General features: G+C 45.2%; 1 protein-coding gene across 4 annotated transcripts; it reads right to left on the bottom strand.

The window, feature by feature from the left end:
• Positions 1-12: 12 nt before the first annotated feature.
• LOC111851448 (2-oxoglutarate dehydrogenase complex component E1-like) lies at positions 13-26,424 on the bottom strand. 4 transcript variants are annotated; one of them, XM_023826396.2, is made up of 23 exons: positions 25,543-26,424; positions 22,617-22,992; positions 14,986-15,159; positions 14,379-14,463; positions 10,646-10,761; positions 10,223-10,377; positions 9,545-9,691; positions 9,240-9,330; positions 8,908-9,087; positions 7,436-7,564; positions 7,144-7,323; positions 5,445-5,597; positions 5,253-5,355; positions 4,785-4,913; positions 4,394-4,544; positions 4,013-4,140; positions 3,388-3,566; positions 3,123-3,194; positions 2,606-2,731; positions 2,451-2,523; positions 1,897-2,060; positions 1,568-1,722; positions 13-1,483 (listed from the first exon to the last, which is right to left on the bottom strand). In XM_023826396.2, the coding sequence occupies exons 2-23, from the start codon at positions 22,839-22,841 to the stop codon at positions 1,363-1,365; spliced, it is 3,036 nt and encodes a 1,011-aa protein (XP_023682164.2). In that variant the 5' UTR covers positions 22,842-22,992; positions 25,543-26,424; the 3' UTR covers positions 13-1,362. The 4 variants fall into 4 exon arrangements, with proteins under 4 accessions (XP_023682164.2, XP_023682163.2, XP_023682165.2 ...); XM_023826395.2 differs by lacking the exon at positions 25,543-26,424 and adding an exon at positions 24,662-24,830; XM_023826397.2 differs by lacking the exon at positions 25,543-26,424 and adding an exon at positions 24,169-24,501.
• Positions 26,425-26,995: the final 571 nt, after the last annotated feature.

Raw genomic sequence — 26,995 nt, 5'->3', positions numbered from 1 at the left:
TGGGAATTCTTTATTTTTCACATAGAACATGTCACTCTGCTGTGAGACACGGGTGGGAGCAAAGCTTGGAGTCAGAGTGGCATTAGTATGGAGTTCTTGGGCTTCAGGGCCTTGACCGGGACCCAGCAGTGATATGATTACTCTGTCGGGTGATTCAGGGCACCAGTCCAGACATGAGTCCTAGCCAGCTGGGTAACACACCAGCCTAATTTCACACACTCACTGTTTCATTTGTGTTCTTGTGTAAATATAAAACTTCCATAGAAGCTGGAGCAGTTAAACAGCACAAACGGTGTGGCAAATGTCCTTGCTGCAAACACAGCAGCAGAAGGTGGACCAGACTGATGTAAAGAGAAAATAAAAAGCTAACAATGTGCTTTATTTACGGAGGCAAAAATAACACAATAAGATGTATCACCACTAGGAGAATAAATATATCATATACAGCTTCTGATTGTTCAGAAAAGTGCAAATTTTTCATAATGCTAAGAAGATCTTCCAGGTAAGTATTGTTTTTAGCAAACTGCATACTTTTTCCTCAACCCTTTTACTTTGATACTGGAGAACTAATGGGGAGGGGTGTGTAAAACATTGCTAATGCTATGCTGCATTATCACAAAATGGCTGCCTCCATGGGAACAGGAATGTCATGTGACTTGGGAGTAAATACAGAACACCATCCACCCTGGCCTCCTATAAGGAGTGCAAACTGCTCGTCATGTGACCAGCTGGGACCAGTCCAAGTGGAGAGTAAAGGAAACTGTTGTTTCCTACAGACCTGGGGTATGTTTCCCAAAGGCTCCCATTAGCAACTTGCATAGTTGGAACTGTTCAGTTGCATGGTTCCAACTCTGTAAGCTGCTCACATTGTTCGGAACTATGCTTCTGGGAAATGTAACCTTCAATGATTTGCCGCAGCTCACATTCACTAGTGTGGCAAGAGAGCTACTGTACTGTGCATTAATGTAACTCTGTGGTTAAGCATAACCCGTGCTATAATTTTGTGTTAAAATTTCAGTTCCATGAAATTGGCTTTGTAAGCCTCGTTGGTACCGATGCGCTTGACACTGTTTTTGCGGTGGGATGTATGGCGAGAAACGTAAACGACCCTCCGTAACAGCTAGACGTGATGCTGGCTGATGATGCTCTGTACGTTGGTGCTGAGGAGGTGAGACCCAGCATGCAGAAGTGGCATCCTGAAGGTGGAGACAGGACGGCCTACTGGGTTGCCGGAAACGCCCGTCCTAGCAGGATCGGGGGTTATGTAGAAGCCAACCACCAGGGCTGAGTTGGGGGTGGGGCTATCGGGCAGTGAGAGGGAGGTTTGACTGGAATGGGTGTGGGACGGGGGCTGGCTGGGTGCTAGGATCGGCCCCGGAAGCTGTCCAGGTTGAAAGCAGTGTTCAGAAAGCGCTGGAGCTCCACCACATGAGTCCTCTTGTTCCCGGTGGCAGGTGCGGCCGCGGGGTCCCTGCCGGCATACCTACAGGGCACGAGAAGCAGAAGAGGGACCGTGAGAGGACCGCTCGATTGGGGAAAAGGCAGGGGGCGGGGAGGTGGAGCTTACCACACGGCCCGGGAGTCGGCTGTGCTGCTGCGGAGGCGCGGCTTCACATAGTCATAGTAACCCTGGTTCTTGTGCTCCTCCTGGCACCACAACAGCTCGGCCCCCGCGTACTTATCGGCCTCTGCCTTCACCAGGTCGAAGGGGAACGGAGATAGCTGTGTACAGAGAATGAGCAGGCGTGTGGGGCAGGCCATGTCTGATCGATGGTGCAGCGACACCTCCAGTGGAATTTTATTTACACACATCTTTGAAGAGCTTTGCGGTACATTTTTTCCGCGGTTCGCAGCCGTAAAGCTGCCAGCTGAGCGCCGAGTGCCCATGGACGGTACCTGCTCGATGCGGGTGATGGCCACCGTGTGCTCCATGTCACGTGTCTTCCGCTCCTTTGTCAGGTCATAGTAGACTTTCCCCGTGCAGAAAATGAGGCGCTTCACTGTCCCCGGGCTCTGGGACGCGGGGCCTTCCTCTGCGATCAGGCGCTGGAAATGCGTGCCTTGACATGATAGGGATAGTGTCACACACAAAGGGTCACCAAGACCATTTCACGGCATATTTCTTATTCTTGGCTTTTGTGGTCTTGCATGTTATGTCAGGGACCCCCTAGACTTTCTGCAAAAATGTGGACTGTCCATGCAGAAACATGAATTGTCTGTGGGTTCCTGAGGACCGGGTTGGGAAACACTGGTGTAACATACCTCGTACATTTCACAAAGGTGCAGAGAAATTAGCTGAATGTTTAATGCTGCTCATCTAAAACAAGAATATAATGGGACAGCCTAAAACTGTCCCATTCACTACATTGCCACATGGCTTAGTTCACACACAGACTGGCATTTGATTGGTGGACTTTTGCTCGTCCCATTCCGCTCCTCAACTGTCTCACCCGGCAACATCTCATCAAAGCTGGATTTGGCCTCTGGGTGGCGCAGCAGTGACTTGGGGGTGAAGATGATGAGCTGTGATTGGGGGACATAAGCAGATGGTCAGACCTTAACTGAGGGTGTCAGTGGGTTTGGGGGAATATCAGTTAAGACTCACAGGTTTCCTGAAGGGCAGCAGGATCTGTCTTCTCAACACATGGAAGTAATTGCTAGGAGTGGAGCAGTTGACCACAATCCAGTTGCATCCATATAGTTGCCTGACCGCGAAGTCCTCTGTTATTTTCTGCAGCAGGAAGGAGTTGGGGAGCAGGGAGTATTTAATGCACGTTTAATGCAGCAAACACACCTGATTACTGAACAACAACTTCATTAAATTAGCCTGTTGCTCCTGACTGCTGCATGAAAACTAACTAATGCTGGAATATAAGCAAGATGGTTCGGGCTTCGGCAAAGGAATTGCTATAACTCAGAGGTGGATGGTTCAGGTCATGAGAGTACAAATCCAGACCAGGATTTTATTTCAACAAAGCAGTTGAGCATAAAGAGTCACAGTCACAGAGTACTCAGCTGGTTGGTTGAAACAAAATCTTGGTCTGGATTTATACTCTCTGGACCAGAAATCTCCACCTCTGCTATAACTTCATTCAGCTTCAGGCTGTGGGAATGTGACTCACTGGGAATACATCTGGGTCATCGTTGCACATCTGCAGGAACCTTTCTGGACGAGCAGAGGAGTGTTCTGGGCCCTGGGGGAGGAATGTGGAGGGGGGTAGAACCATAACAGAATCTTCTACCAATCACTGTCCTCAAGCTGGTCAACCATAGGCTCTCTCACCATGATTTAAAAAAGCTTAGTTCTTAAAAATGCAAATGGTCTATTTGTCACAAATCGATGGGAAGCCATTTATAAAGTGATGGTGATATCTGATATATGCTGACCATGCCCTCCATGCCATGGGGCAGCAGCATCACGATGCCGTTCTGACGGACCCACTTGGCCTGGCCGGAGGAGATGAACTGGTCGATGATGCCCTGGGCCGTGTTGTGGAAATCTCCAAACTGGGCCTCCCACAGTACCAGGGAGTTGGGGCTGGCCATGGCAAAGCCCAGCTCAAAACCTGCCCACCCCCAGAAGTAAAACAGAATGGAGAATGGATAAAATACCTACAGGCCATTCACTGAAGAGCTTCTTAGCCAAACATAAGTGTTTTAACACAAAATCAAGGTACGAGCATCCCAGCCCTTACTCATCAGTACTGTATTGTTCGCTCATGGGAGTTTCACTTACAGAAAAATGTTCTGAGGGCAGAAGAAATTATCGGTTCACAGAGATAACCAATCATATTGTAGAGGAGATGGGTCCAAGTAACTAAAGGAGGCAGGCCCAACCAATCAGATGTCTTGGTCTTGCCTCCTCTCGTTACTTGAACCCACCCCCAAGTAGACCTCCCACTAGTGTACTGTTCACATTTATCAAAGTTCATGAATAATGGTGGAGGGTTGGGTTGAGCTATCATGTATATATAAAAGGACATGGGGACTGGACTGGGAGGGGTGGACTGACCCAGCACGCCGTACTCTGAGAGGGAGCTGTTGCACACGGTGTAGGGCGCCTGCTTTGGGGACAGGTGGTTCATAGGAACGCAGGTCCTCTTGTCCACGTTCTGGTCATGCAGCACGTGGTGACGATGGCTGTGGGAGAAAAAGGAGGAGGAATGAGGAGGGGAGCAGGTCAGCTGGGCAAAAACACATCACATTCATTCACTGCAAACTGTTCGTCACCCACCCAAGCACAAGGTAACGTGCTAAAAAACTTAAACTATTAACACCTTTAACTTAATATCATGAATAATGTGCTAACAATCAATTGGAGCAACAAAAAACTGCATAGAGATTACAGTTTGTCCATTGCTGTAGGTGGACGTGCCAGACCATCAGTGCGAACCTGAAGGTGCCCCTCTCGACGTCCTGGCCACTCAGGCGCACATGGATGCCTTCCTGGAGCAACGAGCCGAAGGCCAGGTATTCGGCCAGGGCCCAGTCCACCGTGCGCCGCTGGATCATGGCTCCCCGGCTACTCAGGATGCGTGTCAGTCCTGAGTCACAAGTAGGCGAATAGCAGGAGTGAGGAGCAGCCCCGTGTGCATGGCGAGGCGTGTCCACACTCGTGTCCGTGTGTGCGAAAGGCACTACAGACATCCTCAGGCGTGTCATATTGTGGAATCCGGCCGCTCGTGTGTACTCCTGTCACCACACCTCTGCCTTTGGTAAAGAGTGCACGAGAGTGTGTGCTAACACATCTTTGTGTCCGGTAAAGAATGCATAGGCTAACACACCTGCGTGGATAGTGAAGTTTTCCACAGGCACAGAAGAGGCCACCTGGCCGATATGGACCAGCTCGTCCTCTTTCAGCCCCGTGGATGGGCAGCTCATACTCTTAGGCTGGCCGTCCAGAGTGAAGAAGCCTGTACGTACAGCCATAAAGGTGGAGAGAGACACCGGGACAGATCAGTCCTCCTTTAAACACAAAGAAATCTCAAGACCTCAATGCTACATAATTACTTCATTCAAATAATCGAAGCATAAAACAATTACAGGAATATTTGCAGGGCCAGAGGTACAAGGTTGGAATTTATTTTAAAAACATCTAATGTTTTGCTATGAGCTCAACCCTAAATCATCCTCTGGAAGTCTGGCAGCGGTTACCGAAATCAGAACTGGTCAATGGGCCATGGTGAGCATAACCCAACCAAGAACCGCTCACCCAGACTGGGTCATTCATAGCTGAATTCAGAAGGGCTCACCAGGCCAGGGGGAGTCTAGCCAGTGCTTGATGTGGAGGATCTTCTCATCCTTGGAGCGAGTGTATGCATCCTCGCAGATTTTGTCATACTTTGCCACCTCCTCCTGGGGGAGATCCACACACATTGTGTTAGCTCCCTCCTTCACCCCCTGTCTCTCCCCACCCCATCACACTCTGGAGTGGATGATGTCACCTCATACTCCTGCCTGGTAACAATGCCCTCTGTAATCAGCTTCTCCATATACTTCTGAAGGACCCCTTTCTGCTTTTGGATCTTCTTGTACATGAGAGGCTGTGTGAACATGGGCTCGTCCATCTCATTGTGGCCATTCCGTCGGTAGCACACCTGAGGTCACACACACATATAAACACAGGTTTGTAATTATATCTTTGTGGGGACTCTCCATTCATTTCTATTGGGAAAACTTTAATCCCAGCGTGAAGACCTTAACCCCTACCCAGCCCTAACCTTACCCATAAGAAACCAAACAAAATACAAGACATTTTTAGTTTTTTGATAGCGTTCACAGATCTTTGTGGGGACCTGAAAAATGGTCCCCACAGTGTAAAAAATAACTGTTTTTTGTCACATTGAGAGGTACATTTGGTCCCCACAATGTAATATAAACATAATCCACACACAGTAAACTTTAGCCTTACTCTGCATTTGCCTTAATGCAGTAGTAAAAGCAGCAATATTTCCTACCATACGCAGAGTTTCTGCAGGTATCAAAAAGTTACATTTAAGACTTTTGAATGCAACTTTATAAAAGTACAGTGGTCCCAAGTTCCAACTGAAACCGTGGGTAACAGCAAACCATCTGCAGACCCATATATAAAGTGATTTTCATGTACATATGGTAAAGTTAAATTGATAAATAACACACAGTAAGACATGATCAACATTAAATACAATAAAAACAAAGCACATTGTACATAATCAAGGTTGCCAACTTTGATCAGCTGGCTGGAGTGAGATCTTCAACTCGAGTTAAGTCTGCACACGCGTTTACATGTATGTATGTAACAGTTTTATTCCTTGTAAATAGTCTGTAGAGTTTGCACACTACCCCAGCACTTTTGATGTAGCTAATTTTACATTTATAACGGTATAATATAGATTTGCCGTAAGATTTCTTGCGCGAGCGTGAGAGTCTGAAAGCGTGAGTTCATGCCAGATACGTGAGAGCTGGCAACCCTGCAGTATGAGACATTACTGTATAGTCTGGCAACCGTGCCAATGAAAGGGATTCTGATGTTACAGCCGAATTCTCAGGAAATGATATAGCAATGAAAAAACTTAGCTCACAGCCTGTACCTCCTTGCCACGTGATCTTAAACTTATCAACTGTTCTGTAATTTTAAAACTTCTTTCGGGCTGTAGTAAACTGAAGATAACTGAATTTTTAAACCTGTCAAACTCGTATTTAAGACATTTTAAGGCCTAAGGCCTAGATTATTGGATTTTAGATTTTTTAAGGACCAACGGAAATAGGCCAATTGCGTGCGTTTCTAACAGCATGTGACATGTGCCATGTGACATGTGACACTGCCACTTCCCTCCTACTTTCATAACCTCACAACCACTTAGAGCCAGGAAAAGACACATAAATGACAGATTTAGCAATGTCACATTTACATAAAATTTTCATGAGGCTTCTCCAGCTGTCCTGAAGGAGGTCCTACGCACGGTATATGCTGAGCACTGAGTGGTTGCCTTTCCTTCACTCTCTGGTCAAACTCCTCCAAAACCATGTATACTGTGTTTAGGTCTGACGGCCAGGTCATGTGAGGCTACACTATCACTCTCCACTGCAGACGGCTTGGCGCAACCAAACCTTTGACTGGTTGTAGGCAAGACATGTACCACGGCCAAAAGAGCGGAGGCCTACCAGGTCCACGACCACGTCCTTGTGGAAGGCAGCCCGCCACTCAGCCGCTACGTTGCACACATACATGACGGCCTCGGGTTCGTCGGCGTTGACGTGGAAGATGGGCGCGTTGACCACGCGGGCCACGTCGGTGGGGTAGGGAGACGACCGTGCCACACGGGGGTCTGTTGTGAAACCGATCTGAAGGCGTGGGTTTGGAATGTTAGAACGACTCAGCGAAAGGTCACACGAGGGCATTTCTAGTAACTCATAATTAATTTACTTCTGGGAATTAATTTGGAATGCAACAGACCTGGTTGTTGACGACGACATGCACGGTACCGTGCGTGGTGTAGGAAGGCAAGTCGCTCAGGTGGAATGTTTCGTACACGATGCCCTGCCCAGCGAAAGCGGCGTCGCCGTGCAGCAGGATGGACGTTACCTGGGAGGTAGACACCTGTCAGCACAGCTGCACCGCACTTCCTCATGCCGCTTTCATGCCAGACTTGCTATTCCATAGCTTACCGACATTGGGTACAACAACTGACAGATATATGTACTGATTCCCAGCTGAACATCTGAATAAACCCTTCGCCGTTTGTACCACTTATACTCAATGGTCAGTGTATTAGGTATATTAATTTATTAAAGCAAACAACCAATCATGTGGCTGCGACTGAACACTGCACAGTTACGGTTTGGCTATGCATTAGAACAAACAATTTTATAATTTTTTTTGAATGTGATGATATTGATGGTTCCAGCACATCTGAAGCCCTCCTGGGATCTCACACACTACAATGTCATTAGTTTACAATATTAACATATTGCGGTAGTTCATCCTGGCTTTGCCGAGTTCGATGTGTCCCTGGGTCAACAAGGCAGGGGCTTGTGTTTAAATTTCTTTAACCAGTCACAATCTTCATCGTATGACATCACCACATCGGGCCTTTCTTTAACCAATCACAATCTTTCATCGTATGACATCACCACATCGGCTCTTTCTTTAACCAATCACAATCTTTCATCGTATGACATCACCACATCGGGCCTTTCTTTAACCAATCACAATCTTCATCGTATGACATGACCACATCGGGCCTTTCTTTCTCATTTTCAAACTCTAGGCTTCTAGTCATCCAGCCATTATGCCAAGGACAGTGTGGCTCAGCAGGGTAAGCCTCTGGGCTTGTGATTACAAGGTTGCTGTTTCAAGCGTATTATTAGTTATTGATTTTTTAAATTATTTTTATTTTACTACTATTATCATCATGAAATGAAGACACACCCATACATTGCTCCACACAGCCCTTGCAGGTAAACACATTCCCATATTTTGTCTATATTTATCTTAACAAAAGGCAAACAGAATAAGACAGGTACCATACAAATCTGTACACCTTGCTGCTTAACAGAAAACGCTGGTTTTAATTAATGTGGCGATGCCATAAGATGAAGACCCAGGAACACATCGAATTCTGCAAAATCAGAACATGTGTTCAATGGGTGAAAAGAAAAATCCTTGTTAATGAGAGAGGTCAAGGGAGAATGGCTTGTCTTGGCTAAAATTAACAGGAAGTCCACAAGTGCAAAATAACACGAAAAGTACCAGCTAGGTGTAGCTAATAAAGTGGCCACTGACGACATATTGTCTATTATGCTAACTTTCTGCTATTTTCTCCCAATATGGAATGAGCACAGCAATCTGGGAGGAGTTAAGGTCAGAGTGGAGCCCGTCAGAGATGTCGTGGAAGAACGTGGCACGGTTGTCACAGGGATTGTTACCCGCTTTCCGTCAGTGTCCCCGCAGTAGAACTGCTCAGCCTTGGTTTTGCCCTGCACCACAGAGTCCACGGCTTCCAGGTGCGAGGGGTTGGCCATCAAGGAGAGCGTGACGTATCGGTCCGTCATCCGGTTGATGGTGCGATGGTACATTCCCAGGTGGTATTTCACATCTCCTGAGCCCTGGCAAGACACAGGAAAAAAGAAAACCTCATTTCAATAGGGAATATGGCCTCCCTACCACGAGGAATCTGTTCCAAGTGGGTCAAATGTGTAAAGAGAAGGTGGAGCCACATCCCCAGATGAGATGTGTTGAAAGGGTCCCATTATCCCACCTCATCTGCAGCTTCCAGCTTGGAGTCAAACTGGCAGAAGATCTGCTCCAGCTCCTTGCGGATGACATTGGCCAAGACGTTGAGACGACCTCTAAGCACGGATGGGGAATATTTACTTAATTTGAATGTAGAAATTTAACAGCATGAACATGCACAGACAACTCATTATGTGTACGAATCTGAACTTCACCACACTGAGCTTAATTAACATTAAATTAAGGAATAAATATAATTTAAATTAATCTTTTGGATTTGCCCTGAGACCAAAACGATGACAGCCAAAACGGCCGCCATGGCAAGTGTACCTGTGCGACATGCCTATGATGACACTCTCCACCCCGTTCTGGCTGGACTTGTCGATGATGGTCTTGAGGGCGGGGATCAGCGACTCGCACCCCTCCAGGCCGAATCGCTTCTCTGAGGACCACTTCCTCTGCAGGAACTCCTCAAACCTGCCACGCGACGACAGAGAGCCAAGCAGACTCTCAGGCTTGGAGTCAGCCATGCTATGTTGCTTTGCTCGAGGGGGGGCTATGATTTTGACTGGTTATATTTACCTTAATGTGAGCTGTGTGGTCCCATATATGGCATATTGTTTTAAAGTTATTGTCCAATAGCTGGACAATAGCTTTAAAACAATATAAGGACCATTTATGTGCAGCTTATATTAAGGTAAATATAGCCAGTCGAAGTCATAGCTCCCCCCCAAAAAAAAGTTAAAACTTTATTTGCTTAAATCTCCCTCAATATTGATCCAAGACACGCCCAATTTCAGTTTCATTAGTTACTATGTGATCAAATATATGTGATCAAATCAGCAAGCCAAGTTTTGTTAAAATCCATGACGTTGTGGTCCAAAAGTGTGATGATTTGACATGGAATGACCCATACAGTTCAAGGAAGCGTATGGAGGTGTTGGCTAACTGACTGTGCCGTCAGGGGCCTGGCGGTGGGGGGGGCGATACGAGGAGAGCGGGGCCAACCTAGTGGACCGGATCATCCGGGCCAGCAGGGTTCTCTTCTCCTCCAGCGTGAACTCCATCACACCAGGCTTCTCAAACTTCTGCCGGATCCACTGGCACTGCTCCAGGTCATTGATGAACATGAACTCCACCCCGATGTGCTGGCAGTACGCCATCTAGAGGGGGGGGGGGGGAATACATATGAGCTACATACTGCTGTTCTGATGCTTGAACAGTCTGAGCTCCGCAAACTATTCTACTGACTCCTCCCTCGCACTAGTTTTCTGTCGCTATGCCAATTGTATGACTTTTGCAAGAAGAGGTTAATGTCATGACCCCTTGGTACACATAGATAACTGGACCTGGCTTTAAATGACATTTAGTGCTGTTCCAAACCCAATACATTTATTGTTTGTGTGTGGGGGGAGGGGGGGGCTGGCGGACCTCAAGGCGACGGATGATTTCCCTCAGGGGCAGGACGCTCTCGTTGCCCCCAATGAAGGTGGTGGTGGGGAGTCGGAACACCTTGTCCAGGTCGGCCTCCTCCAGCCCGTAGAATCCTGGATAGGTGAGGGAGGGGGGCAAAAGCAAAAGTAGGGTGGGGCAGGAAAGTTGGAGGTAATGGAGGGCAAAGGGGGCAGACCAACATAGACCAGAGACACAGGGGGGGCACCAGAGCACCAAGGAAGTCAACGAAAGCAGTGAGAAAGAAAAAAAAAACACAATAAAAGAAGCATTAGGGAATGCGGAGCAAGCTGCTTACAGGAAATCAAAGCTAAGTTCCTGATGACATACAGATACAGATAAATGCATCAATGGTGCAGCAGCATTCATGCTATGTTAGAAATGAATGCCGAGGCACCGGCAGAGAATGAGCAGTAAGACAGCAGGGGGTGACAGATGAGTCAGTAAGAAGTGTCAGGTTTGGGGGAGACAATGTGGTGCTACTGTAATCCTCAGCTGAATTGAGATCAGTTCATCTGGTTGCAATGAGAATGAGCAATTAGTGGGATTTGCCAGGATAAAGGCAACTAAATTCTGTCCCGGGCTGGTACCTCCTAGGTACCTTATCGTCAGATGGGTGGCAGATTCCACAACGTCTATCGCTACGTCTTAAAACCCTTATTTGGGCCGCTGCTCCTCCCTACCTTCCCTTCACCCTGGAAGTTACTGAAGTGTTGTCCCACTACCTTAAGGAAGAAGTCAGCGAGGGCCGACTTTCGCTCAAAACACCCCTTCGCCGGGGGCGTGTTGAAGTTTAGTCAAGAGTTCCCTTCATGTAAGAGAAATTCAGTGCAGAGATGGATTAGAGTTTAAAACCCAAAGCATTTTGTTAATATGGGAAGGGTTTCAGGAGCAACCGCACCCCCCCCCCCCCACACCTCAACCCCCCCCGAAACCCACTTCAATTCTTTGTGAAAACTTAAGATCACTGCCTCCCCTTGTCTCCCTGTGAAGGCCCAGGGAATAAAATGTGTGTGGTCAGCCCAAAGCTCAGGGCCCGTGTTATCATGGGGACATAAGACAAGGCCTGATGTCATGGCAACACGGTCTGCAAAGGATACCAAGGAAGGAGCAAGAACAAGGATCCCACCTGAAGCTGCAGGGCTAAATCCACACACTTTATGTGAGAGAAAATATTGCATTGTTACATGTTTAAGTAATTAATATGCGACATTATCATTACAGGATGAGCAATGACTTGCTGTTCTAGAACCCAAACATTAAGTACAGCTGACAACCCTTCATAAGAAGGTGAAATTCTGAGGTCCATTCCTCCATTCTCACTCACATATCCTACTGAGGGGAAATAAACCAGAGATTTCAGAACTCATCTCTCCAGGAAACATCTAATCAGATGGTACACTATGTAAGAATATATAGTTCAACAACAAAGCAAAAGAACACAGTCTTTCTGAAGAACGTGGGAACGGAGGACATCAAGCAATCTGACGTTTACCGGGCCTCTCTGCAATCTCATGAAGATAAACACACAGCAGAGCTCATGATCATCTGTGTCGTATTTACAGAACAGAGAGAGGAGAGGCACCCCACCCCTCAGGAGCTTCTCCATTTCTTTAGATCTGTCCGCCACTGGGACCAGTTTGTTAAAGATTAGACTGCACGGTCCAAAGCCCACTTGAACGTGTTCATGTTTTGCGTCCAAGGGTTGCTGTAGGGTTCTGCTACTCGCCCTTTTATGGCACATATTTCAACGTGAAGAACAGTTTTGTTTTCATGTATTTTGCATACTAAGCAAAATTTTATGTTGTGCAACTCACCATTACTTTCTGATCTAGACTCAAGTATGAAAACCATCCAATAAGCCGACAATGGAGCCTAAGGCACTTTCTTTCCTTTTCAGGGCTGCCGACTTTGGTCAGCTGGCTGGAGTGAGATTCTCAATTCGAGTCAAGTTTGCTCACACATGCACATGCATTTACATGCGTGTAACAGATTTATCTCCTTGTAAATAGTCTGTACTTTAGGGTATAGGGTACTTTGCAAACTACCCAGTGCTTTTGATGCAGCTAAATTTAGGTTTATATAGGAATAATATCGATTTGCTGTGAGATTTATAGCATGAGTGTGGAAGTAGTTGGCAACCCTACCTTTTTAACCCTTAAGCAGGGTTTAATTAGCTAATTAGTGAATGTGCCCTGTGATGGGTTGGCCCCCCATCCTTGGTTGCTCCCCACCTTGCTCCCATAGCCTCTGGGATAGGATTCGGACCCCCAGCAACCCTGATTTGGATGAGCAGGTATAAAAAAATGGATAGTGTATTTTTATTTGTTTGTATTTTCACTTAGTTTTTTTTATTATCATTTTTACTGTTCATAATTTAGTTTTAATTTCAGTTTTAGATTAGTTTAGGGGCGCTATCATTCAGCAGGATCTTGGATGGGACAGACACTGTACTGCAGTTACCAGCAGTGCTTGTTTTTCCTGTGAGAACCCGAGAAATTTGGGCTGCGTCAAGCACTACTGCTCCAGTTCTACACTGCATTACTGGAGCCCATCCTCACATCCTCCATCACCCTCTGGTACGGTTCTGCATCTTCGCGCACCAAGCGAAAGCTGCAGCAAACAGCACGATGTGCCGAGGAAATCATCTGCTATAGGCTCTCCACCATCGAAGTCCTCTACTCATCCAGGATGAAGAAGAAGGTGGAGAAGATGATGGCTGACCGCTCACACCATGCCTCACTCTGTCCTTCAGTGTCTCCCATGAGTGAGACTCATAAAGACTCGGACCAACTGGCACCTATTGCGGCTGGCAATACGAAGACAGGCAAACTGCACAACCTGCTTGTCATCCCCTGTGGTCGAGATGAAATTATTTTACCGGGGTGGTGGGGGGGATCACATCTTTGCGGTGGTGGGCTTACAGATACATATTTTGTGGTTTTCCCTACACAGATAGGTGATTAATAACTGTTATAGTTGCCGACAATGAAAGTTAGTGGTGCAGATTAGTGGAATGATGTTGCATGGTTTTTTTTCTGCGGACACCTAATGATTGATCTGTGGGCCAGATTTCATAATGCAGTTTAAACACGCCCTAGGCTGGTCTAAGTGGTGAATGAGCCAACATGGAAAAATGGCTGAATGTCCAATGCCATTTTCTCCATTGCTTTAGTAGTTTAGTGTCTTTAGCTCTGGTTCTGTTGGCTTTAAATATTAATAAAGGTGAAAAATTGGACAAGATTGATCTTTAACGAATATCGGCTGACACTGATATTTTGACTAATATCCATGCGGGAAATGTGAGAAGGTAAGGACACACATGCAAAGAATGGGTGGTACAATGAGCTCCAAAGAGCAGCAGGGCAGAGAGTCTGCCCTGTAGCCATGGAAACCTGCCCCCCCCCCACCCCCCCACCGAGTTTCATGCAGTAACTGCCCTCACCAAGTCCATCCGGGGATGTGATTATGTCAGTGAGGACACAGGACTCCATATCAGCGTCCGTATTCCTTACTGGGTCCAACTGAGTAACTTGGAGCCCACGCATCTACAGGTCCACCAACCGACAAGAAGAACAAATAAATTATAAAAGGAGGAGATTCAGAATCTGAGGCAGAGAGTGAGGATTGAGGTAGGTGACGGAAAAGGGGGCAGGAAGCAGCATTAAACAGAAACAGAGTTGGCAAATATAACAGCTGTAACGACCCTCACCGGCTCGATGGAACCCAACAGTTCCTGGGGCATCATTGGAACTGATGCCCAGAGGGTCCAGTTTGGCTATGTGATGTCCTCTCACCTGTAAACGAAGCAACAATGGTCAAGCCGTTGTGTGACAGCACACAGGCAGAGGAACACATCAAATGGCACAGCTATGACCCAGTGTTTATCTAATACGGCTGTTTATCAATGCAAAAGAGCACAAAGAAAGTACTTATGTTCCTGGCAAGAACATTCTTGCTAAATTGCCTCCCAAGAACGAATTTGTGATGCAATGAATCACGGGGCTGTTCTCGTTAGAGAGGATGCATCCTTGATGTTTGGGACGGGGCAAGAATGACATCAGGGGATTTTTACCGTCCTCCGTACTTTTATTCTTGAGTATTGGATGTAGTCATGCCAAATCTTTTCATTTAGGAAATTGTTTCCACTCTTCACCTGGTATTGTTTTATTTAGCCGTTATACAAACTTAACAATGACAAATATACAGATAAAGTCTATATATATATGAAAATAAAACCGTTTACTTTAGACATTCATGTTAGGCATGGAAATGATTACAAGCATTCAGACTGTGTAGGCAGTGGGCACCAGACTAACCTGGTAGGCACGGATGAGGGACTGTACGGCCAAGTGATCCTCCACCAGCTTCTCCGTGCTGGGCTGTGCCCCTACCAGTGCCTGGCTGCGAGCCACCCCCGTCAGAGAAGAGGTGTGGCAGGCTGTACCTGGGGGAGCCCCAGAGTTGGCGTTTCGGAAGTAGACGTCCCATGACTGGAAAAAGGAGAGATAAGGCTATTTGTCAACATACAAGTCTGATGCATGGTGCACATGAGAGATCACCATCTACTCAGATCAGGTCAAAGGTACAACATATAACCTGAGTTCCAAACTGGAGCAGAAATGAGACCGACTTCAATGCCACTTGATGTTATAAGCCATTGGTTTTCAACCTGCCTTTCTGCAACGAGGCAGCCTGAAATGAAACCCGACCAGACAGAGGGACCCCTAATCAAATAAGTAACAAAATAATCAGCAATCTGGCAATTTACCATTAATGCAAGGACCTCCAGGGAGTCATGGAGAACAGGTTGAAACCTCTGTTTGAGGCTATTCACTAAATCGGCATCACTCCGGAGTCGCCTGCATTGAACTGCTGTATCAGCAATCTTCAAATCATCATCTGCATATTTAAAGGTACATCACAAACAAGGGCAGCACAGACGATTCCACACCCAGCGCAAGATCTACATATCATCTCTGCCCTACCACAGCAAAGTCCACGTTTTTTTTTTTTGTCAGATAAATATTGGCTGAAGTATAATAAACTGTTCACAGGACACCTAAGTTGTTGTATCTTTGAGAATGAAATGTGACATCACTATTTGCAATGGCAGGGACGGGGTGTCCCAGCACATCCGGTTACTTCTAGCTTTGTCAACATTAGGGACAATTCCAGTAGGGGTGGGGGTGATAGCGTTGGTATGGGTGCGTATGTGAGGGAGAGTCAGGGGTACACGTGCATCTCAGGAACCTGCAATCCTGCATTATGTTTGCCTGCTCCTAGCTAAGCCCCAGGTGCATGTAAGCTCAAAATAAATAAATTAAGCTCAAAATAAATAAATCACAGGGCCCTGATGGCATCTTACCTATAGTGTTAAAAGAGATGAGGGATATTATTTGCCGACCCTTAACATTACTGTTTCAAAAATCCTTATCTGAAGGTGTGGTACCTTCTGATTGGAAGCATGCCAACATAACGCCCATTTTCAAAAAAGGGGATAGAAGTAATTTGTCAAACTATAGGCCAATCAGTCTAACTTGTATAACTGGTAAAGTTATGGAGGCTATAATCAAAGAGAAAATGGTAGATTACCTGGACTCAAATAACATTTTGAGGGATAGCCAGCATGGATTTAAGAGAGGTAGATCCTGTTTAACAAATCTGTTGGAGTTTTTTGAGGAAGCTACTCAGGAAGTTGATGATAAGAAGGCCTATGATGTCATCTATTTAGATTTCCAAAAGGCTTTTGATGTTGTTCCCCACAAGAGGCTCTCACTTAAACTCAAAGCGACAGGTATTTTAGGAACTGTAGCGACTTGGATTGATAACTGGTTAACGGATAGGAAGCAGCGAGTAGTTATAAGAGGCTCGATGTCACAGTGGGCCTGCGTTCATAGTGGGGTACCGCAGGGTTCAATTTTAGGACCACTTTTGTTCCTAATTTACATAAATGATATAGACACCAATATATACAGTAAACTGGTGAAATTTGCAGATGACACCAAGGTGGGTGGTGTAGCAGATACTGAACTAGCGGCTCAGCAGCTACAGCGGGATCTTAATTTAATTAGTGACTGGGCTGACACCTGGCAGATGAAATTTAACATAGACAAATGTAAGGTACTCCATGTAGGGAGCAGAAATATAAAGTACAGGTATTTTATGGGACCTACTGAAATAAAGGTAGCTGATTATGAGAAAGACCTTGGTGTGTATGTTGATGCTTCCATGTCTCATTCTCGCCAGTGTGGGGAAGCAATAAAAAAGGCCAATAGGATGTTGGGGTACATCTCCAGGTGTGTGGAGTTTAAGTCAAGGGAGGTAATGCTAAGATTATACAATTCCTTGGTGAGACCTCACCTAGAATATTGTGTACAGGTTTGGTCACCATATCTTAAAAAGGACATAGCGGCCTTAGAAAAGGTGCAGCGTAGGGCCACAAGAATGATTCCTGGTCTTAGAGGAATGTCATACGAGGAAAGGTTATTTGAGCTAAATCTGTTCAGCCTCAAGCAAAGGAGACTGAGGGGGGACATGATCCAGGTCTATAAGATTCTAACAGGTTTGGATGCTGTTCAACCGAATAGTTACTTCAGCATTAGTTCAAATACAAGAACTCGTGGCCATAGGTGGAAATTAGCGGGAGAACATTTCAAACTGGATTTAAGGAAGCACTTCTTTACACAGCGTGTAGTCAGAGTATGGAATAGTCTTCCTGATAACGTAGTGCAAGCTGAATCCTTGGGTTCCTTTAAATCAGAGCTAGATAAGATTTTAACAACTCTGAGCTATTAGTTAAGTTCTCCCCAAGCGAGCTCGATGGGCCGAATGGCCTCCTCTCGTTTGTATAGTTCTTATGTTCTTATGTTCTTATGTGACTCCCGATCTCAGAGGTGCTGAGATTAGAACGTTCACAGTGTCTCATGGGAACCTCATCACCTCAAAGCACATAGACAACTTCCAACTAGATAACAGCCTATTACTCAATACCTGTCACTGACCCGTATGTCTTTGTAGATGCTGCCTTTTCTGTTCTCGTTCTGTGGTCAAAGCTGGACAGAGCACAAACCATCCCAGAAGCGGGTCCGAGATGAGCCTGACTCACCCATTAATATGACAGAATTAACTACCTGGGAAGCTGAGAAATGTCCTATAAATAAAACAGTGAGTACGAGTCTGAATCACAGCCTTGTGGTTTTCATACAGTAATCACAACTCTCAGATTATGTCACCAGGCACAAAACGAAAGCTCAGACAAAGCCAGAGAGTGACAGGCACACCATGACCTGATCTGTTCGTTTCCCCAACTCTCTTACTCACTAGATCAAGGTCAGGTCAAAGGAAATTATTATTTACTGGCTGCAAGATCAACACAGACTGTCCTGTGACCACAGCAACGCAGCTATGATAGGGTCAGCATGTGACGCGGGAGAACATCGGGAAAGATCAGCCTGTAGAACGCTGGGAAAAAGACCCGGGCACCTGCTCTATTTTGAACACACAGCTTGAAGTTCAAGTGCAGCTCTAAGGTTCAAGCGGGGAAGAGGAGGTGGAAGCTATAAGCTCAAGGACGAGCGTAGCCGCTTGTAGTAAATAATCAGCCGGTATAACCTTCATGTAGCCTGAGCGAGTACGGAGCGAGTACGGAGAGAGAACGCCCTCCTCTCTACGTGCTGAGGCGCCTTCCAGTCCTCGGGTCACTGTGCCCCAATGGGATAAATGCTTGGGCTTCAGCCAAATCACCTACAGTGATTAATGGGGCCTGAAGTGGGTTGGGGGGGGGGGCTCACATAACACTGCAGAAGCGACTTTGTACCTAAAATATGGAGAGTTTCACTTATATGCTTACAGTAAGACAACAGGCTTCAATAGCACAACCCACGGCAATCATAGTTAAGTCGCAGTATCCAGTGTAAAGCTAACATAATGAATGAATGTTGACAGATGAGGATGAATTAATATCGTTACACAAGAGTATAACAGCAGGTCCATGCTTCAATGACCAACCTCCTGGCTGAAGTCCATGATCTTACCTACTGATACCCAGTGACCCCAGACGGGGCCCCATGCTTAGGAGGGGGGGGGGGGCTGACATGGATGTTTGTGTCTCATCCCAGCCGGTTCCTCTGCAGCCCCTTTCAGGTACAGACAACCCGATTTATGACTAGTACAGTATCAGTCATGCGTTGCTTAATGACAGAGATACCTTCTGAGAAATGCATCGTCAGGCAGTTTCGTCATTGTGAGAACACCGTAGAGTCTACTTACACAAACCTAGATAGTATAACCTATTACATACCTAGGCTACATGATATATAGCCTAAATAACGATAAAAAGTAAAGTATAATTAATACATACACCAGTAACTTGTCTTTACTATCATTATGAAGTATTATGTACTGTATATGATTGTATGAACTATACTTTTACACGACTGGCAGTGCCATAGGTTTGTTTACACCAGCATCACCACAAACACGTGATTAACGTGGCACGCTACAATGTCACTAGGCGATAGGAAATTTTCAGCCGAGTATAATCTTTTGGGACCACCGTTGTATATGCGGTTCGTCGTTGACAGTAACACGGCTATGTGACGAATGACTGTATCAGCATTCGGGGGAGGGGTGACCTTGTTTTGAAAACGACCTCAGGTGTTCAGTCTCCTCTCTGACACAGTCTTTAGGATTTTTTCCTGCTTAAGCAACTTAAGCAAAAACCAGGCTGAACGTGGCCATAATTATTTGCAAGTTTTGTAAAGTGCTTTGAGGAAAAAAAGGGGACTGAATAAAACGGTAAGCAGGTGAAATTCAAAACTGTTGCTTTTGAGGCATTTGGAACCAGCATTACTGTTTACGGGAGACTTAACAGATATGCAAGTGCTGTTTACAGGTTGTGGAGCATTGTGCTGCTGCACCCCTTGTAACAGACTGGAAAGAGTTCAGGGCAGATTATGGCTGATTCTCTCCCTTCCTCGTTTGGAGCCATTGGAATGCCTTTACTCTCAGTAGACGACACCTCAGATCAGGATCAGAGCAGAGACAGCTTGGCCCTGGGGCAGAACACACTAACATGCAGTTAAGTTATCAACCAGAAACACACGCTTGGGTGGAGCTGTTCTATCACACCTCCTCAGTAATACATACTGGTCCCAGAACAGCCATCCAGTGAAAAACTAGCAGGGAATGTCAAAACACCACGACAAAGACGGAGGCTTCACTTTGAAAAGCCCATTACTCCAGCAGAAGTGCGTGTACAGTTTATATTTATTAATAAGAATAAATAATAAGAATAATACAGCTGGACTTTGGGGGGGTTGAATTCAGTAAAGAAAAAAAATAAATACCCAATTCAGCCCCATCCATACCCATCGCCGGCGGCTTGCTGCACCTCTGTAGCACATACTGTGTGCAGCATGCGACTGTATCGGCATTCGGGGGGGGAGGGAATGGGAGGGCGAGCCTGTTTTGATAACAACCTTTGTTTTCCTCCCTGACATGGCCTTTAGGATTTTTTCCAGCTTAACTTAACCAAAAACTCAGCTGTGGGTGGCCATAATAATTTTTAAGTTTTACATGCTTGCCACATCTCTGTACTACATACTGTACTGCGTGTAGCACATGCCTGCATTGGCTTTGCGGAAGGGATTTCAGGGAGAACTACTGGGAAATGAGTCAAGGACTTGGCGCCACCGACACGCTGTGTATTTTCACACTGTAAATATTTTGGTTGGTTTTCCCTTTTTCCATTTAAAAGGTACCATTCAGTGGCCACTGACCCCTTTCATCCACTGGGATACATATTCTTCCCATAATCATGAATCATTAACAACTGAAACAGAGCCTCTTACGGCAACCAGAAGCACTTTCCTACCACAGAAACTATTTCCAGGAACCAGGAACATCTGTCACATTCTCACCGCAGGAACTCGGCCCGATTGAAGTTCTTAGGATAATGGTACATCATTTTTTATGCTTGAGAAACCGAAAGATTGATCCGCTGATCAAATTTAATAATGAAGTATAAACATGTCATGGGTTGTGAAAAATAAAATAATTTTAAAATGCTGTGTCCGATCATCCATCCATCCATCTGTCCATCCATCTGTCCATCCATCCATCCACCATATGGAGCTTATCCGGGGTTGGGTCCTGCGGGCAACAGTCTAAGCAGGGATGCCCAGACCTCCCCTTCTGATATAATCTCTCCAGCGTGTCCTGGGTCTGCCCCGGGGCCTCCGCCCGGTTGGACCTGCCCGAAATACCTCCCCAGGGAGCCGCCCAGGAGGCGTCCGAGATAGATGCCCAAACCACTTCAACTGGCTCCTTTTACTGCTTGAGGCAGTAACTCATCCCCCACATACAGACTGGTTAAGCAAACTTCCATGAACCCTCCAGTATCTTCGTGAGGGTGAGGAGCTGGTCTGGTGTTCTGCGACCAGGACGGAATCCGCATTGTTCCTCCCAGGTGCTGGGTTCCACTTATGGGTGAACCCTCCCGTCCAGTACCCTGCCATAGACCTTCCCAGTGAGGTTTAGGAGCGTGATCCCTCTGAAGTTGGAACACATCCTCCAGTCTCCTTTCTTAAAGATTAGGACCACAAGCCCAGTCTGCCAATCCAAAGGCACTGTCCCCAGCCGCCACACAATGTTGAAGAGGCATGACACCCAAGACAGTTCAGCTCCTCTATTCACCCAAGTGTCCAAAACATGTGGATGCAGATCCGATGATATAATTACAAAATCAATCATCAAACTGCGGCCTACGGTGCTCAGGTGCCAGATGCACTGTGAAGACCCTTATACTCGAACATGGTGTTTGTTATGGGCAAACTGTTAGCACAGAAGTCCACTTCAGATTGATTCAGGGTTCAGATTGGACAGGCCATTATGCTATGTCCCGTTTTCAACAAATATAGAATGAGATCTGTTCCTTATTTTCGGATCGCATGATCAATCCCTCACCCTCCGCCACAATATCTAATAAAAACCTAACAAAACGACTTCTCCATCCTCCATCATTTTGGGGCTGGTGGTGTGTTTACGTATTAAATTAAGTGTGAAGTTTAACCTACGAGCTATTTGCATCTCCCATGCTTATTTAGAATAAAGATCACGGTTCCTGTTGTGCGGTGGGAAAGTAACACACAAAAGTGACCAGGAACCAAAAAGTTCCTAGGCCCAGAAACTCTGAGACAGGAACCAGATTCCTGACCTTCGGTCAAATCTTGGTCATTGTAATACAGATGCAACTATTATGAAGAATAATAACAATTCACAGATCACTGACAGTCTACAGTGTGACCTTTCTGGATTAGCTAGCGCCAAACAGTTATCTGTAACCATAATGAACAGCAATAATATTTCTGTGTTAAACTTCTATTTATGAATTTAGGTTCCACTCATATCAATAAATGTAGCCTATTCGTTCATGTCATCGTGCACCCGAAACTGCCTTATGGTACACAGCAAACACGTGCACTGTTACAGCCTTCATATTTAGCCAAAAATTACGTATTAAGATGAAAGGTGGCTGCATGCAATCAATAAAAATATTTAGTAATTTAATTTAATTTAGATCTCATCATAGTCAATGAGGAGGAAAGCTTTACTGAGACAGGTCAAGGTCTGCTATAATAGAAAAGGTCCATAATTAATCAATGACAACGTGAAGGTGGAAAAGGGTGTTTGAGGAAGACATTATGGTCGGAGCACATTTTGGGCGACACTCCCAGCGCTGCTCTGAGATCAGAGTGAACTGAAAAGAACTGGTATGCGCGCAAACAAATGCATCAGAACCCAAAGCAAATACTGCAGCAAACAATGCAGTGTGCAGAAGTGTTAGAGTCCAGTAGAACTATCACTGAAATGTAGATTTTCCTAATCTTCCTTTAACCCCCCCCCCCCTCTGCTCCCAGAGCCACCACCCCCTTCTGCACCTCCTTACCTTGTGCACACTCTCGGGGTTCTCCAGCCAGGCATAGTACATCTCCTCCACATAGTTGAGGTTGCTCGCGTTGAGGAAGTGCTCAGCAGCTATGGGTGCCGTATATTGCCGCTCCCCTCGCATCGGCCTCGGATTTGCCGCCAGGCCCCACAGTGACGGCCAACGGGCAGCCTGGGGGGCCGTCAGGGGGCGCAGGCGCGTGGCACAAGTCCTTATGTGGTGCATCGCAGTCTGTCAGCAAGCCGGTCCCGCACTTTCTGCCAAACCTGCCGCTTTCAAAGAGGTCCCTTCAAGAAATTTCAAAACCAGTCTCTCTCCAATGTTCCGCTATCGATTATTCCCACTTCTGCCTCTTTTTTCCTTGATGTCCACCAGCCTGTGACAGAAATTATAACAGTAACCCGCAGTGAGTCATTCAGGAAGCACAGGAGTGTAAAAACAGGGTCCTGGGTCTGCTTAAGAGTCAGCCTTTATGTTTCAAAAATTTGGTACAACGACACCCCAGGCACAATCTGTCCTTAAACCTACTTCTCTTCTGGTTGCATGGTCAAGCATCCATTCCCAATCGATATTACAGAGGTCCCTGCATTGAGCAAGTGTTCCACAACTCAACTTATTATTCAGCTAGACCAATCAGTACTAGCCTGCTTACTACAACTCTGCACTTTGTACTAAAGGTTGTAGTAAAAAGGAAAAGACACATACTGTCCTTAACACGGGATAAGCATAAGAATGTCCTACTGAGGATCCCTTCTCCCTAAAGCGATGGCTCTCAAACTCAGCTCTGGGGGACAAATTAACATAAGGAAGACACGTCTGGCTTTTTATACACGCGGTTGACTTACAATACTCGGCTCAAAAAGACTTGTACTTTTTTTTTTACAACATATCTTAATTGATTTAGATGCTCTTGCAACAATGAACTGCACTAAATGAACTGAGAACTTGTCTTACGCGTCTTACGAGCAAACAAACAAAATGATATTTAAGGTATTACATGTATGTTTGGTAGGATATGTTTCATTTCTGATTCCCGTAGAGTGGACTTCTTGTAACAGGAACAGGAACACAAATATGTAGGGGTAAACATTTCTTGCATTTCACCTTAATCCATCAAGCCGATGGAAAATGTCAGTATTAAGTAAAACATGCCGACATGGTGACAATTTAGCCTTTAGCCTAAAAAATACGTGTCCGGTTTTAATTTCGGCATGTCACTCCGATCACTCATTTATAATTGTTCGAAGTTTGTTTGGACGGTAAACCTCTGTGAAAGCTATAAAACGGAATATTAACTATATAAAAAGCGAAAGGGTGAACGGTGACTACAAACTAAACACTGTACTGAATTCCGGGGTTGCACAGTTTCCATTTCTACACAAACCAGTTTCCCCATCGAATTGCATGAATTTTCGCACTAGGTGACAGTCTGAACAGAAAACTATGAAACATGCTAGCTGATTAATAAGCAGAAAAAAATATTATGTTCATTCATTAAATAAATAAATACATAAAGAGAGCGTGAATTTTCCAAATTTGCCGGTTTAATCACCTTCACCGGCACTGTCCCGTCACCATTGAAACTGAACACCGCTGCCCTTCAGCCGTCTGCTAAGTGCCATTAGAAACACACCAATATGTGTGTGTTCGTATCGTAGTAAACGCAAAGGAGCAGAGCTTTGGAGACGTTTGCCGTGTTTTCTTTCACAGGGAAACCCATACACTCATCGGGGTCTTAGGATATTTCGGTGAGGCTAAATGATAGGAAATGGAGCAGTAGCCTACTGCAAGATAAAGTAGGCAACCGTCATTGGGAATCCCGGGTCCTGGGACAACGCCCCTCGTGTTATACCCACTGCACAAAATATAGATCCACACATAATATTACCGGGACGGCAACTAATCTCCCAAACGCATAAGCCGGTTACCTTCGTTGAGGATGTACCTGTTCTTACTCTGGAGCTCTATCCACGCCGGCTCTACAATCTATAATTCCTAGATAATCACTTACACGTAAAATGACGGCAAAGAACAGAAATGCTTACCTTTTTGCGCCTAAAGTGATAAAATATAAAACAATTGAATTTGTAATATTTTCTGTTTGTCTAATAAAATTAAGATGTACAGCAGCTTCCTGGCAGTAACCGCGTTGTCCTCGGCAACTGGGCTGGTTACAGGCTGTGTGGAGCTGCGTCATAGCCCTTTGACGTCACAAGGCAGTTCCATTCAGGGACATTTAACGGGATAACGCGTAACCAAGCTCTAGGAGTAATCCTAAAACTACGCACAGTATAACAGCAATCTTATATGTTTCACTATAATTACTATGGGGTTAGAATTTTTCTTGTAATTCTCCTACTGCTTGTCCTATCCGCCATGCACCTGGCCCTTCCTCTTAGATCGGGGCATAATTTCGTTGTGTTTATGTGACAATGAAAGTTGAGACGTGATTTGCAATGTCTTATTACGTTATCAGTTTAAGCCAGAAAAAGGTTAAATTAACTTATCTGTCGCAATGTTTACATTAAAAGACAGTCCTTGTTTCTAACATGTCAACCATGAAGGCAGTGTAAAACCGCAGCAAAACTGGTTACATAAAGACGACACCATGCAAAAGAGCCTCTTTGTCAACATAGAGGAACTGAATAAATACGCTGGAGAACTTTACATACAATTGTGGTGATGCGTAAAATAAGATTATAATACACAGTATATATATATACACATATATATATAGTGCATGTATACACTGACACTATGAAGTGCAGCTGTATAACAATAAACTTAATTATCTCTACAGATTCATGTCCCCCACTTTGAGAAAGTCTTTCTGTATCCACTTTTCTTACAGACTTTAGTGTCCTGCTGCCACTTTACCCTAGATCTGCTCCTGGGACAGAGGGTGAAAGACGGGAACCTGACTCACCGTCACCCCGAGGGTTCGGGAACAGACTGGAACCGTCGCGTGTCTGCTAATGTGTGACGCAACTCTGCCGATAAAGTGTTGTTTAACATGCGCTTTTGCAAAATAAGATGCAACCTTCATTTTCTGCATTTGTCACGGGTTTTATTAAAAGGAACCGAGAAGACAGCGGCACGTGAGGTAGACGAAAGATATATGCACACGACAGACTGCCATGGCCGGTGTTAACAGGAGAACTTGAGTTTTTTCCTACTTTGTTATTTCCAATAGCATCGCCTCTGTAGTGCATCGGCGACAGACCATTTAATTGTGTTACGTGAAGTGTTTTCATAGGAGCTATTCATTAAAAAATGTCACGGTTCATATTCTGGCAATATTAAAAAACGTGATAACCGCGAGACACAAACAGAAACTCACTATATGTTAAAAACAACAAACTAACAAATAAAATACAATATTTTATCTTCCGTTCTTATTAACCAGCAATATTTAAAAATCATTTATTTATCATTCCAAAAAGGAAAACTAATTTCTGATGTGAACTGAGCATTTAGGGAACAGGCCTATGGAGATAAATGAATACAATCTGATACCATCGGTGACCCATCGATCAGGACAACCACTATTTGAAATACTGAAGTTGCCGTTTGGTACACAACACTTAAAAATAAATCGCATCGAAACCATTCGCTACTGGGAAGCTATCTGGAGTACACCACAGCTTTTATGCAAGTATAAAAGAACATCTGATGAAACCCAATGAAAAGGGATTAATTACGGGAGCCAAAGCTGAGAATACCGTGTGACATTACATTTAGGTCTAGTATATGTACTTCCGTATCAGAGGTTAATTAAAATCTTTCAGGGCAGACATACAGTATCGTGACCGTGGTTTCAAAAGCAGTTTCAGTTCACAGCTGTTCTGCTCAGGTACTAATTGATTGAAACAGCGACAAAGTACAGGTAAGAAACATAGCACACCTGCTGAGTTTTTATCCTGCTGAGGAATTCAATCCTGTGTGGTCAGCATACCTGCCGCCCTTACTGTATGTTTGCAGTCTGCAGCCATACGTCTGCATATTTCGTCTGCCTTGTTCAGAGCTCAAAACGTACACACATACTTACCATAACGTTTAAAATCACGAAGCTACAGTACTGGACAAAATGTCTTAGGTAACCAAAGAAAATAGTGTTTTAAGCTATTTATCTGGGCAGTAAGTGTAAAAAATGACTTTAGAATAAACAAAAAAAGAGACAAGAAGGTAATGTTCTGCAAACAGATCGATATTTTGTTTACATTGTCTTGCAGTACTTTCCTCCTACTTCTTGTACAACTTGCCATAACTCTTGTTTTGACTTGGGCTCCGATTGTTCTTCTCTCCCACGCTGCGCGAGTAACGTGGAGGTCAGGCTCTGAGCTGGTCATTCTAACACTGGTGGCCTAAGACGTTTGCAC

The sequence above is a fragment of the Paramormyrops kingsleyae genome, chromosome 7 (genome assembly GCF_048594095.1).
Source record: "Paramormyrops kingsleyae isolate MSU_618 chromosome 7, PKINGS_0.4, whole genome shotgun sequence".
Classification (NCBI taxonomy): Eukaryota; Metazoa; Chordata; class Actinopteri; order Osteoglossiformes; family Mormyridae; genus Paramormyrops; species Paramormyrops kingsleyae.
This window is presented reverse-complemented; position numbering and strand designations above follow the sequence as displayed.

Coding starts and splice junctions, on each gene's coding strand:
- LOC111851448 (XM_023826396.2), bottom strand. CDS start 22,841: ATGCACCACATAAGGACTTGTGCCACGCGCCTGCGCCCCCTGACGGCC. Junction 14,464..14,985: donor CCCTCATCCGTGCCTACCAG/GTTAGTCTGGTG, acceptor CTTCGTTTACAG/GTGAGAGGACATCACATAGC. Junction 5,598..7,143: donor AGGACGTGGTCGTGGACCTG/GTAGGCCTCCGC, acceptor GTGTGACCTCAG/GTGTGCTACCGACGGAATGG.